This window comes from Rattus norvegicus, chromosome 19, assembly GCF_021556685.1.
Source record: "Rattus norvegicus strain SHRSP/BbbUtx chromosome 19, alternate assembly SHRSP_T2T, whole genome shotgun sequence".
Lineage (NCBI taxonomy): Eukaryota > Metazoa > Chordata > Mammalia > Rodentia > Muridae > Rattus > Rattus norvegicus.
This window is the reverse complement of record NC_141552.1, coordinates 50,410,284-50,426,204: the sequence shown is the minus strand read 5'-3', so window position 1 is coordinate 50,426,204 and position 15,921 is coordinate 50,410,284. Positions and strand designations below refer to the sequence as shown.

The 15,921-nt window shown below is 47.5% G+C and overlaps 1 protein-coding gene across 1 annotated transcript; it reads left to right on the top strand.

Annotated features, from left to right (window-relative positions):
• Window positions 1-154: 154 nt before the first annotated feature.
• Window positions 155-15,050, top strand: Nqo1 (NAD(P)H quinone dehydrogenase 1). Its single transcript, NM_017000.3, has 6 exons — window positions 155-250; window positions 9,058-9,222; window positions 9,293-9,423; window positions 9,833-9,946; window positions 11,566-11,667; window positions 14,203-15,050. Exons 1-6 carry the CDS (start codon window positions 244-246, stop codon window positions 14,506-14,508), a joined length of 825 nt encoding a protein of 274 aa, NP_058696.2. The 5' UTR covers window positions 155-243; the 3' UTR covers window positions 14,509-15,050.
• Window positions 15,051-15,921: the final 871 nt, after the last annotated feature.

Genomic DNA, 15,921 nt, shown 5'->3' with positions numbered 1-15,921 from the left:
AACTTGGTATCCTCCCCCCAGCGCCTCTGGGCTCGGCAATCCAGCCCCGCCCTCGCTGGCTGCCCTGCACAGTGGGCTGGGCCGGAAAAGCAAGATATAAAGCCTGAAAGTGCTCAGTACAGCTCGCACTAGCCTAGGCTGTGGCACGCAGGATCTTTCCGAAGCATTTCAGGGTCGTCCTGGCAACCAGCTGCTCAGCCAATCAGCGCTTGACACTACGATCCGCCCCCAACTTCTGGAGCCATGGCGGGTGAGTATGGCTCCAACTCCAGCCTAATTCATCCTGAGGAGGATGTAGGGGCTTGCTATGGGGTTTGTTCCTTGCCTCGAAGTTGAAAAGTGTAGAGATTAGGATCCTGGATGAGCCTCGGTGAGTCCCCGGAAGGAGAGCTTCTTCTCAGAACCATAGGTGCAGATTATTCTGCAGCCCCAATTCACCCATGGGCAACTCTAGCATTACCGCTTCTACACCATTCCTTAACAGAGCTGGCCACTCTTGGTACCTCGTTCAAACTATTTAGAAATAGGGTAACATGTATCCCAGGCTGGCCTTAAAACTGCTGTATAGTAAAAGATGGCCTTGAACTTAGGGTCTTATTGCCTTCACTGCCTAAGTGCGAGGATTTAAGTGTGCATCGCCACGCTTGATTTATATGGCTCTGGGAATTGACTTGAAACCAGGGCTTCCTGCATGCTAGACAAACTCTCTCTACCACCTGCGCTCTGTGCACATACCCAGCCTAGGCCAGAGAGTGTTTAAGCATTTGGAAATGCTTTGCAAACATTTAAAAATGCAAATAGGCAATGTATAGGGATCACTGCTGGGCTTGGTGGCACTCTGGAGGCAAAGGCAGGCAGATCTCTTTTAAGTTCGAAGCTAGCCTGGTCTATAGATCCAGTTCCGAGACAGTCAGAGCTACATAGTAGAGTGAGACTGTCTCTCAAACAAACAAACAAACAAACAAACAAAAACACAGATTTAAAAAAACAGGGATCATCAACTTGCAAAAGGAAACAAGATGGAGAGATGGGGTGTGGCGAGTGGAGCTGGGAAGGAGCACAACAGAACTGGGACCTAACTCCAGCCTTCCTGGCCCTGGAACGTTTCTGCCGTGACCCCGGAGGAGGAATCCTGATTTGCTATTTGGTTCATTTTCGTGACAGTCTCCTGGCTTTGCCATCAGTCCAGGGGAAGAGACTCCCTGGCAGTTACGGCCACACTATTGTCTAGTGTTTGACTGGCATCTAAGGCTTTCTTGGCCAAGTAGCCTCCAGGACTAAGTGCTTCCCAACCGGGCCTGGCTCTGAGTTCTGGGTAGCAGTAAGGTTTAGGCCGTGTTTGCCCCGTTGGGGACGGACTAACTTTTTGGAGTTCCTTCCCCTTTAAAACTACTTCAACCTCCGCCAATACACTCAGGATCTCTCCTTGCTAAAAGCACGAGGCAGTGAAGGATGCCTCTGCGGCTGGTAGAGTGCCATCCCAGTGTTCTCTGAGCCCTACGATGCGGGAAGAGACAGCAGGGGAGGGTTTTCAACAGCTGGTAAGGCTGTGTCTGCTTTGTGTACTGCTCTCCATTTATCCCTGAGGAATACGTGTTCCAAGACCCCCGCCATCGGAGTCGCAGTCAGCATAGAGCCCAAACATTATTATATTTATCATATACCCTCACACCTGTGATTCAGTTCAGTGTTTGTTATTCATTCATTCATTCATTCATTCATTCATTCATTTTGGCCAAACTGACTTCAAACTTAATTTGGTCTAGGCTGACCTTGAACACTGGATCCTTCTGCCTCTGCTCCCCAGTGCCACGATTACAGGTGTGTGCCCAGGCCTGGCTAAATTTAATTTACAAACCAGAGTAGGAGATGAACAAAATGAAAAATAAAACAGAGAGATGGCTCTCTAATAGGCTGTAAATTGGCATCCCAGTCTGCTCTCTGTGGCTGTGATAAACACTGACCAAAAGCTAGTTTAGAAGGACAGCTATGTTCCAGCTGACAGTTCTGGGTACCAGTTCATCACCGAGGGAAATCAAGGAAGGAACCCAGAGGTGAGAACTCTGCTTACTGGCTTGCTTTCTGTGACCCTTACAACCTGTTTTTTTTTTTGTTTGTTTGTTTTGGGTTTTTTTGTTCTTTTTTTCGGAGCTGGGGACCGAACCCAGGGCCTTGCGCTTCCTAGGCAAGCGCTCTACCACTGAGCTAAGTCCCCGACCCCACAACCTGTTTTCTTACATAACCCAGTGGCACCTGCTGGAGGGTGACACCAAGCACAGTGAGCTGACCCTCCCACATCAATCACTAATCAAGAAAATGTCACCCACTACAGGCCACTGCAGGCCAGTCTGCTGGAGGTCTCCTGAACCCTCCTGAAGCCCTGAGGCTCAGTGAGAAGGCTGGGAAGCAAGGAAGCGTCCAGGTGGAGGTTGGGGAGGGAGGTTGAAAGCAAGAATAGGTTGGATACTGGGTAGAGGTTTGTTTCCAGGTGACGGTCAGGTCAAGATAACTTCAGATACCAAAATTTAGAGTCAGGGTTGGCAAGAATGTTACCAGATAAAAAGGCTTGCTACTAAGCTTGATGACCTGAGTTCCGTCCCTGGGACCCACATGGAAAGAGAGAACCAACTCCTGCAAATTCTGTCCAAGACCACAGTCACACACACACACACACACACACACACACACACAGAGACACACACAGACAGATACACAGACACACACAGACACACAGATACACAGATACACACACAGACAGACAGATACACAGAGACACACAGATACACAGATACACACACAGACACACAGATACACAGATACACACAGACACACAGACACACAGACAGACACACAGATACACAGATACACGCACAGACAGACAGACACACAGACAGACACACAGATACACAGATACACGCACAGATAGACAGACACTCAGACAGACACACAGATACACAGATACACACACACAGACACACACAGATACACACATAGACACACACGGAGACACAGAAACACACAGACATGCACACAAACAGACACAGACACACAGACACACACAGAGATGCACACACACACACAGACACACAGAGACAGAGACACACACACAGACACGCACACAGATAGACACACAGACACACACACACACACACACACACACACACCAATACTGTAATTTATAAATACTGTAATTTAAGAGTCCTTGGGAGGTAGAGGCCGATGGATCTTTATAAGTTTGAGGCCAGCCTCATGTACCAGCCTCATGTACCTAACGAGCTCCAGGACAACCAAGGCCACACGGTGAGACCTTGTCTCAGAAAACAAACAAGAAAACCCATGACAAAACAAACAAAAAATCTCGGGCTAGAGAGATCTCGTTGGTTAAGCATGCAGGCTGCTCTCGCAGAGTCTGGGCTTGAGCCTCAGCATCTACAGGGGGACTCACAACTTTCTGGAGCTCCAGTCTTTCCGGTTTCTCCAGTCTTTCTGAGGGTACCAGGCATGTGCCTGTGGCACAGGCATGTGTGCAAACAAAACACCCATACCTGTAAAAGAAGTAAATTTTAAAATTTGATGATGATGATGATGATGATGATGATGACGACGACGACGACGACGACGATTACTATTTTGAAACCGAGTCTTTCTACATTAGCTCTGGCTGTCCTGGAACTCACTATGTAGACCAGGCTGGCCTCTAATTCACAGAGATCTGTCTCTGCCTCCCCAGTGCTAAGATTCAAGGCTTCCACCACCACACTTGACCTATTTTAATTTTAATAAAAAATTGCTTTTTACGAAATTTAGGATCAACAGTGATGAGTCCCAGGTCCCCAGCCCTTACACTAGCTAAGAGGTGCCTGGTTAGCAATGTGGTACAGCCGGGAGCTTGGATCTCTGATGACAGCAGCATTTCAGGGGGTAAATGGAGTGGAAATCAGGCACAGGTGTGTGTGGGGTGGGGGGAGCAAGTTCTCCGTTTCAGGATTCACGGAACAGTGAACGACCCATCCGTTTCTTGGCAGCCCCTCAGAGCAGGGGACAGAGGCACTGGAAATCATGCTGGGGCTGCTGGGCTGGCTCAGCTGTGGAGAGTACAGGCTCCAGACAAACCCCAGCGTAAAAGAGAAGGCAGCCCATCCATTAGCCCACCCATTAGATGGTGACAGGCAAAGCAAAGCAGAGGTTGGTGTTGGCGAGTGTGCCAACAGGAATTCCTGGTGTGTTTCAGAACTCATCCCAAAACAAACACTTAGGTCTTTTATTACCCCGGAAGTTATTTCTGTTTGTGGAATAATTCAAATGAGAGCAAAGGGCTGGAGAGCCGAGAGTTAAGAGCATTTGCTGAATTATCCTGAGGACCAGAGTAGACCTGAGCCTGGTAGGAGGCTCTACAAATCCCTGTAACTTCAGCTCCAGGGATCCAAGACCCTGACTTCCAAAGGTACCAGCCTACAAATGACACCCACATTGACACATACATAAAAATAAATCCTTAAAAAATAGTTATTTAACACTAGCCCAAGAAACTATACCAACAGCACCCAGAGAGTCCTTTTGTAACTAGTCAACCATCCCTGAAAGGGGGCCATTCTGATTTTCTAAGGAGATCGCTTTATTTTCATGTCGGTGGTCAATTAAACATGCCAACATTGTCAGGCGGTGATGCACACTCTTAATCCCAACACTGAGGGGCAGAGGCAGCCAGCCTGTGTTCCGGGAGAGCCAGGGCTACACAGAGAAATTCTGTTCTTTTGGGGGGGTGGGTTGGGCCGGGGAGCCAACATCATTAGACACTAATTTCTCGCTGACTCGGAATGCATTCTTTATCCATCCTGCTCGTCCCTTCCTTCCATTTCATTTTTTATTTTTAAGATGTATTTGTTATTATTAGAGTGGTGTGAGGCTGTGTATGTATGTGCATGTGTGTGTGTGTGTGTGCCTGCCTGTATATGTGTGTGCCTGTGTATGTATGTGCATGTGTCTGTATGTGCCTGCCTGTATAATGTGTGTGCCTGTGTATGTGTGTGCCTGTGTGTGTGCCTGTGTGTGTGCCTGTATATGTGTGTGCATGTGTGTGTGTGCCTGTATCTGTGTGTCTGTGTGTGCATGTGTGCCACATCATTTGTGTGAAGGCCGGAGGACAACCCTGTCCATTGTTTTTCACACCCTTAATGGGGTCTGAGGATCAATTCAGGTCTCTGCAGATCTGTCAGTGAGACTGGGACTTGAAGACCTCAAAGAACAGGTTGGACTACAGTCTCAAGCTGTAGAAAACCTTACTTCAGGTTCACTGCACACTTATACATGTATGTAACCCAGAAAGGCAGTGATCTAAGGAAGGGTGAGTTTAGAAAGACATGACCACATGTAAAAAAACCACACCAGGAAGCACATACTAAATATTAACAGAGCCGCCCTTTCCCAGAACTTTCTCAGGACAGTCCAATTTAAACACAATCGCCTGGCACATGCTATGGGTTATATCTAGGAAAGCACGAAAGCAAGGCAGGAGAAAAGACAGCACTCCGCATGTCCTTTCAACCACAATGGGTTCCACAGCTATGTCACAGCATCCAACAAGAATAAGCACGCCTTATAAATGTGAACATAAGTGTCACGGGAGGCACGAAATCCCATCCAAGAACAATCCAGGAAACAAAATGCACACGAGGTAAAAGGCCTTCTGCCTCTTTTCCCGGAGCCTCTCTCACAGTTCCCCAAGGCATTGTTCACACTCGGTCTTGAGGCTTTGACAGGTCTACCCCCTTTCCTTTTTTTAAATGGGAGGCTGCTCTCAGGTGGTCCCCAAGGACCAAGGCCAGGGACGTCACCATGGGGAAGGTGGGGGTGGGAGAGGGAGAGAAAAAGAGGGAAAGGGGAACTCATGCAGGAGGAGAAGGAGGAAGAAGAGGAGGAAGAGAAAGAGGAGAAGAGCCTCTTTCCATCTTTATTGCTAGCAAGCTCATTCCATCGCTTTGCATAGCTGTGAGCGGAAGTGGTCCAGGAGCTTGTGGTAGAGGCTCCTCACCTCTTGGCAGACCGGGAGAGAAACAAACACCCAGAGGCCCAGATCTAATCTTCAGAAGCACACCCCTAGTGATTCACTACTTCTAGCCAGCCCTGCCCTTACCCAGGCCTCCAACCCCTGTTCCCAAAGTTCTGCCATCTTCTAAAGTAGCACCACAGGCTGGGGTTCCAATCCTTGAGCCTATAGGGACTCTTTTTTTTTAAAGACAGGGTCTGCTTTGCCCTTCAGGCTGGACTAGAACCTATTATCCTCCTGCTTCTGCCTCTCAGATGCTGGGATTACAGATGTGAACGACTAAACCTAGTTGTGGGGGCATTCCACATTCAAACCATGAAGCCAGAACCAAAGCATGCAAAAACAAACAAAACAAACAAAAAACAACAACAACAACAACAAAAATGCAACCTCAATTCAAGAGCACGGCTAGCCTCACTCATTGGCTCCTTTATTTATGGCTGCAGTGGATTCAGTGCTACAAGCATGAGGCCCTGAGTTCAGATCCCTAGGACCCATGTTTTGTTTTGTTTTTTGTTCTTTTAGAAAAGCCAGGTGTGGCAGATTATAGTCAGAGCGTAGGGAAACAGAGTCAGGAAAGTCCTGGGCTTGCTGGCAGCCCTCCTGGCCTCCTTGCAAACTTCCGGGCTAGATCTTGCTTCAAACAGAGTAGAAGGTGCCTGAGGAACGACAGCCGAGGCTGTCCTCTGGCCTCCGCGTGTACACGCAGGAATAAGCGCGCATGCGCATGGACGCACACACTAGGATTTAATCACTATGAGGGCATATTAAAAGGAAGAACTAAGTGGGATATTAAGGAGGTGGCTGGCATGGGCATGGAGGCGCCAGCATTTGGGAGGTAGAGATATGAGGATGAGGGGGTTCAAGGTTACCCTTTCCCACGGTGAATTTGAAGCTAGCCTGGACTATGCGTGACCCTTTTCTCACAGGGTATGGGGTGATTGGGTGAAAATGGCTCTGTCTTTAGAAATGATCTGTGGATTAGTGTGTGGAGAGATTTTTTTTTTTGTTGTTGTTCTTTTTTTCGGAGCTGGGGACCGAACCCAGGGCCTTGTGCTCTACCACTGAGCTAAATCCCCAACCCCGAGAGATTGTTTTATAGTGGGAGTGTTCTGAGAGCTTCTGTAGCTAGCTCTTTCTTAATCCGCCTCTCTTGCCTGGTGTTACCCAGAACTGTCTTAGGACTCTTCAGAGTTCTTACCAGCGAGCAGGCCTTCACTCGGTGCCACCTCCCCTCCTCCCAACTTCTAGTGCTGTGAACCAAAAAAATCCTTTTTACAATCTGTGGTGTTCAGTTATAGCAACAGTAAGGATGGTGGATTGAATGAGAATGGCCCCCACAGACTCCTCTACGTGAACGCTTAGTCAGCAGGGACTGAGCCTTAGAAGGATAAGGAGGCTTGGCCTCGCTGGAGGAAGTGTATCACTTTGGGGTGGGCTTTGAGGTTTCAAAAGGCCAAGTCAGGCCCTGTGCTGCCCTCTCTTTCTCTTCCTTTGGATCTCTTCCTTTGGATCAGTGTAGCTACTGCTCCAGTGTCACGAGTGCTGCCATGATGCCATGATGCTAAGGGTCTAACCCTTGGAAACGGTAGCAAAGCCCACAGTTAAATTCTAAGAAGTACTTGGTCTTGATGTAGCAACTAGGACAGTAAGTAAACTAAACAAATGGGTCCCAATGACCTGCGACTTGTCACCTCTTCCCTGACGATTGATCTCGGGGTTCCTGGTTTCGGAAGCTTTGCTGGACCATACAGATAGTAAAGCTGTAATCAGAGGCCCTCTGAGATCCGAAGCTTCTTTAAATGCTACTAAGGCTGGAGCCAGGAGCTAGGCAAGCATCTCGGCCTTAAATGCTTTAACTTTCTGGGTGGGGCATTTTGAAGCTTTCCGAGGCCCTCTCTACCTACCCACCCCTCACTCTGGGTTTTGCTGAGGATCATTTTTCTCTGTGTGTCTTCTGTACGTGTGTTTCCTCACACCCAATAAACACCTTTCTTCAACCGCAAAAAATAAATAAATAACATAAAAATAAAATTTTGGACAGGATCTCCATGTGAAGTCATGGTTGGCCTCAAGCTCAGAGTTCTACCTGCCTCTGCCTCCCCGGTGTTGAGATTAAAAATGTGTGCCCCCACATCTGGTGTTTTGGGAAACTTTTTGGTTTTGTTCTTTGAGACAGGGTTTCTCTGTGTAGCCCTGGCTATTCTGGAACTAGCTCTATAGACCAAGCTGGCCTCAAACTCAGAGATTTGCCTGTCTCTGACTCCCAAATGCTGGTATTAAATGTGTGCACCACCACCACACCTGGGAAACTTTTCTGGGCGCTGACATGATGTTCAAAATATTTTGGATTTATTTTGCAGCCCTCTGTGTTGTAGACCGATTTCTTTTTCTTTCTTTCTTTTTTTTATTCATTTATTATATATAAGTACACTGTAGCTGTCTTCACATACACCAGAAGAGAGCATCGGATCTCTCTCTGTGTGTGTGTGTGTGTGTGTGTGTGTGTGTGTGTGTGTGTGTGTGTGTGTCTTCCATTTGAGAACCCAGAGCAATGGGGGAGGCTAGCAAGTTACTCACACAGCTGCTGCCCGGGAGGTAGAACGGATTAATCAATTTCAGTAACACCTCTTGACTTTAGATTAAAAAAAAAAAATCATCTCTTTTAGAGAGGGTGGAAGGGGAGGGTGGGAAGGGTAGAGCGAGAGGCAGAGCGTTCTTTGTGAAGATCAGGATAACTTCAGAAGTTGGTTCTCTCCTTCCTTCCAGCACATGGATCCTGGGGATGGACTTAGTACATGCGGCTTGGCAGGAAGCACTGGCGAGCCATCTCACGAGCCTGAACTTTAGATTTTCAGCTTAAAGACGTTTAGTTGATAATGCTAGCCACTGTTTCCCGCTCTGAGAAACTAAGGTGGGGAACGTGTCTGGTCCCAAGCACTTTTAGATTAGGGACTCACCCGTCCTGTTTGGATTTTCTTTCCTCACCTCCTCACGTACGCCTTAAACAGTGAGAAGAGCCCTGATTGTATTGGCCCACGCAGAGAGGACATCATTCAACTATGCCATGAAGGAGGCTGCTGTGGAGGCTCTGAAGAAGAAAGGATGGGAGGTGGTCGAATCTGACCTCTATGCTATGAACTTTAACCCCCTCATTTCCAGAAACGACATCACAGGTAAGAATCGTCTCCCTCCACTGACAGTGGACCACGTGACCCAGCCTCAGCCCCTCTTGCCTCCCAACAGGGGAGCCGAAGGACTCGGAGAACTTTCAGTACCCTGTTGAGTCATCTCTGGCGTATAAGGAAGGCCGCCTGAGCCCGGATATTGTAGCTGAACAGAAAAAGCTGGAAGCTGCAGACCTGGTGATATTTCAGGTACCTCATAGGACGGAAGTCATGAGAGCAGTGTCTAGGGTGTCTGTCCTTATTGTCCCTAGAGCCCTCTGCATTCTAAGTGGTGTCAGAAAGTGTGCGGCTGAGTTGATGTGCTTTGTGTATTTAAGTTTATTTGTGCGTGTGCGTGTGCGCATGCGTTATGCTGCCCAGGCAGGCGTCTTAGGGTTCAGCAATCCTGCAGCCCCAGCCTCACTAAGTAGCTCATACAAAGGGAGCAGGGCACTTCCCCATATGCCCTCTCCCCACCATTTAGCTTTTCCAGAGGAAATGACAAGGGCGAAAGTGCACTACGGTGGAAAGTTGCTCCGAACCTAAGCTCTTTCCGGCCACAGGGGAAGGGCAGGTGTGAGAGTACCATGATCTGACCTCTTGGTCTTCTGTCCCACAGTTCCCATTGTATTGGTTTGGGGTGCCCGCCATTCTGAAAGGCTGGTTTGAGAGAGTGCTTGTAGCAGGATTCGCCTACACGTATGCCACCATGTATGACAAGGGTCCTTTCCAGGTAGGTGAACTGTTGGGTATTTCCTGAGTAGATTCTGCCCTGACATCACAGATGGACTCTTAAGACCGGGTTGGGGTGGGGTTGGGGGGTGCACTGTAAGCTTATAAATCAAATGACAGGATGTTTTGGATTTGCTGGATTTTTTTTTTTTTACATTTACCTATTATTTTACTTATATGTTCTTTAACGCAATGTCTTAGATTTGCTCGATTATTTTTTTATATATGTTTATGGGGGTTTATATGGCTATACACCACATGTGTGCAGTGGCTGAGGAGTCCAGAAAAGAGGGTCACATCTTCCTAGAACTGGAGTCGTGAGCTGCCATGGGTGCTGGGGACTGAACCTGGGTCTTCTGAAGAGCAGCCAATGCTCTTAACCCTCATACCATCTCTCTAGACTGCTATTTATTTACCTGAGAGAGGCACGTGCCTGCCACTGTGTGTATGGAAGTTAGGGAACAAGTTGCAGACGGGAGATCAGGCTCAGGCTGTCAGGCTTGGTGGCAAGTGACTTTACCAGCTAAGCCATCTCACCAGCCTTTGGACTTTGTTTTAAGTGTTCTAGAAAAAAAAAAACTCAAAAAAGTAAGTGTTGAGGGGATTAATGAATGGTTCTTGTAGATAAACCAGAAATTAGACTTCAAGCTATTTGGTAGATTTTTGTTTTGTTTTGTTTTGTTATCCTTGTTTCTCATGCTTGAGATTTTTCCTTAGTAAAAATTAGATGGAAAATTTTTATTGACTTGGTGATAAACACCTGAAATCCCATTTGGGTGGGAAAGGCAGAAAGACCTGGAGTTCAAGGCCATCCCCAGCTACTTGGTGAGTTTTAGGCTAGCCTGGGCTACATGAGATCCTGTCTGAATAAAACATGAAACCAGAAAGAGAGTCTTTGTTGTTTGGAGGCCAAATGGTGACAAGAACTATCTTGTGACTTTTTTTTAATAGATTTTTTAAAATTTAACCTTATTTTATGTATATTGGTGTTTTGCCTGCATGTATGTCTGAAAGAGGGTGTTAGATTCTCCTGGAACAGGAGTTACAGTTGTGAGCCGCCATGCGGGTGCTGGGAATTGAACCTGGGTCCTCTAGAAGAGCAGCCAGTGCTTGTAACCACTGAGCCATCTCTCCAGCCTCACCTTTTTTATTTTAATTACATTTTTTTTTTTGGTTCTTTTTTTCCGGAGCTGGGGACCGAACCCAGGGCCTTGCGCTTCCTAGGTAAGCGCTCTACCACTGAGCTAAATCCCCAGCCCCCTTTTAATTACATTTTAAAAACTTGACACAGGGTCTTATCAGGTAGCCCTGGCTGGCTTGGAGCTCACTAGAGACCCACCTGCCTCTGTCTCTGGATTAAAGTCATGAGCCACGGTACCCAGCTGTGTGGGAAGTTTTGAGTGAGTGGTGATTTGTGCTGTAGTCATGGCTACCCACAGCCGCATGCTGGTCACGGCCACAGTTGGAACATGTGCAGAGTCACGCTGAGGTGGCAGAGTGCTTGCAGCCTGAAATAATAGCACCTATGGGGTGGATCCGTTCGTCCTTCTCCCAGGGGCCCCCTTCATTAACTCACGGGGACCCTGGAGAGGAGCGGGTGATACTTGTTTTCTCTTTCAGAATAAGAAGACCTTGCTTTCCATCACCACCGGGGGCAGCGGCTCCATGTACTCTCTGCAGGGTGTCCACGGGGACATGAACGTCATTCTCTGGCCAATTCAGGTAGCTCCTCACGGGGGAACTTCCAGAGGAGTTTGTTAGTTGAGCTTTCCTTGGAGTCCACACCTCCAGAGAGTAACTAAAAACTGACGTGAGGTGTGAGGACGACAGCCTGGTAACAGGGCAGCATCTCCTGAGCTTCCTTCAGGGGCTTGTGAGGTGACCCAGGGCAAACAGTCAAAGAGTCTCTGACTCACACACTGGGGCCTCAGTGTGTGCAGCCGAGGCCTGGGCTTTCTCTAGTCTTCCTAGAATTGTGTCTGCACGCCCAGAACATTTTAATTAAAAAAAAGTGTGTGTGTGTGTGTGTATGTGTGTGTGTGTGTATGTGTGTGTGTGCATGCATTTGTGTGTGTGTGTATGTCTGTGTGAATGCATATGTGTGTGCATATGTGTGCTTGTGTGTGTGTATGTGTGTGTGCATGCATATGTGTGCTTGTGTGTGTGTGTGTGTGTGTGTGTGTGTGCAGTGTGTGTGTAACTTTTGGGCATCCACTCCTCTTTCCACCTTGTTGATACCAGGATTTCCTTGGCTTTTGTAATACTGTGTGGTCAAGGCTCAGCAGCCTTTGAGCTTCTGGGCAGTTCTGTCTCTGTCTCCCATCTTGCCTTGGCATGCTGGGATTTCATATTCATATATATATATATATATATATATATATATATATGTAGATATAGATATATATTGGATTTTTTTGTTTTGTTTTTGTTTTTGTTTTTTGTTTTTTTTTTTTTGGTTCTTTTTTTCGGAGCTGGGGACCGAACCCAGGGCCTTGCGCTTCCTAGGTAAGCGCTCTAACCGCTGAGCTAAATCCCCAGCCCCGATTTTTTTGTTTTGAGACAGGGTTTCCCTGTGTATCTGCATAGCCCTGGCTATCCTGAAACTCACTCTGTAGACCAGGCTAGCCTCAAACTCCACCCACCTCTGCCTCCTGAGTGCTGGGATTAAAGGCATGCACCACCACCCAGCTGCATTCGCCTTTTTACATAGGTTCTGGGCTCTCTCTTCATCAGTCTTACAGGGAGAGCACCTTTACCCTGCCGGCTGAACCATCTCTCCAGCCCTTTTCTTTTTTTAAGGGGGTGGGGGAGGCTCATATATAATCCCAGGGTGGACTTGAACTTGTGGCAGTTCTCCTGCCTCAACCTGTTGGGTGCTGGACTTAAGGCATGAGCTGCTTTATGTGGCTCCCCAGGACAAGAATTAAGTTCACTGAGCTTGTCTTAGAGGTGGGCTTTGGAGTCCTTAGGCCCCAGAGGATTGTGTCCACTCAGGAATGGGGCTGCAGAGGAGAGCGAGCCAGATGGGCCCTGGGAAGACCATTTGTAAAGACTGAGCTCATCATGTGCAGAGGCAGAAAAATGAGCAGCCACGCATCCTCGCATGAGCCCGTGCCAAGGAGCAAGCAGTCTCCCTAACGTAATAGAATTTACGGCTCTTTTGGCAGAAGATCCAGGTTGGCACAGTGTCAAGGTTTTTACTCACTCAAAGCAAGGTGGCCTAGCCAGGTTACAACCAGGGAGGGCGGGAGTCAATTCCCCAGGGTCCTCTGCACTTTCTCCCAGTGGCAAGCCCAACTCACCCTCTTAAAAGGTTTTTAAAATTTAAGTTTTATTTTATGAGTTTCACCTGCTGTCGTGTATACAATGTTCGGGAAGACTAGAAGAATACATTGGGTTTCCTGGAATAGCAGTTACAAATGGTTGTGAGCCACCACGTGGGTCCTGGGAATTAAACTCAGGTCTTCTGGAAGAGCAGCCAAAGCTCTTAATCACCACGACATCTCTCTAGCTGCAAAGTTTTCTTTCTTTCTTTTCTTCCTTCCTTTCTTCCTTCCTCCTTTCTTTCTTCCTTACTTCCCTCCTTTCTCTCTCTCTCTCTCTTTTATTTATTTATTTATTTATTTATTTATTTATTTATTTATTTATTTATTTTTGGTTCTTTTTTTTTTTTCCGGAGCTGGGGACTGAACCCAGGGCCTTGCGCTTCCTAGGCAAGCGCTCTACCACTGAGCTAAATCCCCAACCCCTCTCTTTTTTTAAAGATTTATTTATTTATTTATTACATATAAGTACACTGTTGCTGTCTTCAGACACACCAGAAGAGGGCATCAGATCCCATTACAGATGGTTGTGAGCCACCATGTGGTTGCTGGGATTTGAACTCAGGTCCTTTGGAAGAGCAGTCAGTGCTCTTAACCACTGAGCCATCTCTCCAGCTCTCCTCTCTCTCTCTCTCTCTCTCTCTCTCTCTCTCTCTCTCTCTTTCTTTTAAGATTTCTATTTATTTTATTGCTCTCCGTGTGTATACTACATTTATGTGTGTGTCCCAGAGGTTAGAAAAGGTCATCCAATCCCTTAGAACTGCAGTGACACGTGAACCCCTCCGTATGGGTGCTGGGCACCAAGCTGGGTTCTCTGAAAGAACAGAAAATCTTAACCATTGAGCCAGCTCTCCATTCCCAGATCAAGTTCTGGTGCCTGCTTACAGTGCAGACTCACTCCCGTGCCTTACCTCTGTGTTCTGTGTCTCTCCAGAGTGGCATTCTGCGCTTCTGTGGCTTCCAGGTCTTAGAACCTCAACTGGTGTACAGCATTGGCCACACCCCACCCGATGCCCGCGTGCAGGTCCTGGAAGGGTGGAAGAAGCGTCTGGAGACTGTCTGGGAGGAGTCACCACTCTACTTTGCTCCAAGCAGCTTGTTTGACCTAAACTTCCAGGCAGGATTCTTACTGAAAAAAGAGGTTCAAGAGGAGCAGAAAAAGAACAAGTTTGGCCTTTCTGTGGGCCATCATTTGGGCAAGTCCATTCCAGCCGACAACCAGATCAAAGCTAGAAAATAAGGTTTTCCATACCATGTAGTTAGACCCAGGTTTCTTTTTCCCCAGTTTGCCTGGCTTGCTTTCAGTTTTCGCCTTTGTTCCACAAGGATAGGAAAAGGAGGAGGCTCGCCTCATGCGTTTTTGGATAGTTCTGCCACGGCTGTGACAGCAAAATGAACGAGGTCAGATTAGGGGCCTCAGGTGGCCTGGGATATGAATCAGGGAGAGGTGTAGCCGCGAGCGGGGAAAATACTCTTCTAGGTCTTTTGTACACTATAAGCTTTTTTCTTCGGGCTAGCCCTGGCTAAATGGCATCCAATCCTCCACCCACTTGTTGCTATTAGTTACCTCTCTGTGGTTTAGGGCAGGAGGGAATTGCTCAAACAATGGCTGAGGGACTAACTTGTTTAGCAGTTAGCTAAAGCCTGTTTATGATCCATCCTGGTTTCAATTACTGTGCAGTGACTGACAAGCCTCGGGGGATTGCTCTCCAGCTCTTCTCTGCCTTGTACATAGCACACCCAGGTCCTGGGAAATGAATACAAAAACAGGTCTCCGCCTCATTCTTGCTATTCTTTCTTTGTGTGTGTGTGTGTGGAAATAAATGGATATTTCACACGTCAGATGGCGGTGCGTGCGTTTGAGCCCTTCAATACTTAACAACAGCCCCCTCCTGAGCTGGCGCGATGACTCAGCAGCTAAGAGCCCTTGTGGCTCTAGCAGGAAACCCACCTAAAGGCTAACTGCTGTTCCTAACTCCAGTTCTAAAGAACCCAGCGCCCTCTCCTGGTTTCTTCAGGCACTGCATGCAGGCAGTGCACAGACATAACACGCGAGCCGAAAAATGGGTAGACACATACAAATAAATCCTGAACGCCAAAATGAAAACCAGTAGCCTTCTACCAAACGTCTGGAAGGTTTTTCTGTAGTATTGTGAAATCAATGACATTCCTTTCTTATTTTATTTTATTTTTTTTGGTTCTTTTTTTCGGAGCTGGGGACCGAACCCAGGGCCTTGCACTTCCTAGGCAAGCGCTCTACCACTGAGCTAAATCCCCAACCCCTCCTTTCTTATTTTAAAGATCTGTTTTGTTTTTAATTCTGTGGGTGGGGAAGGGTGTGCGCGCGCGCGTGCGCGCGCACGCGTGCCTGAGGGTTTATGAATATGTGTGTACAAGTGCTCACAGACTCCTGAAGAAGGCCTTCCAGCCCCCAGAGCTGGAGTTACAAGTGGCTGCTCTTAGCTATGAAACCATCTCCCCAGCCCTGATGATTACATTCAGTTTAAGGAAATATGCAGATATCATGTAGGTCTTTTTTTTTTTTTAATATTTATTTTATGTAGACAAGCATACTGTCTTCAAACACATCAAATCCCATTACAGATGGTTGTGAGCCACCATGTGGTTGCTGGGATTTGAACTCAGGACCTCT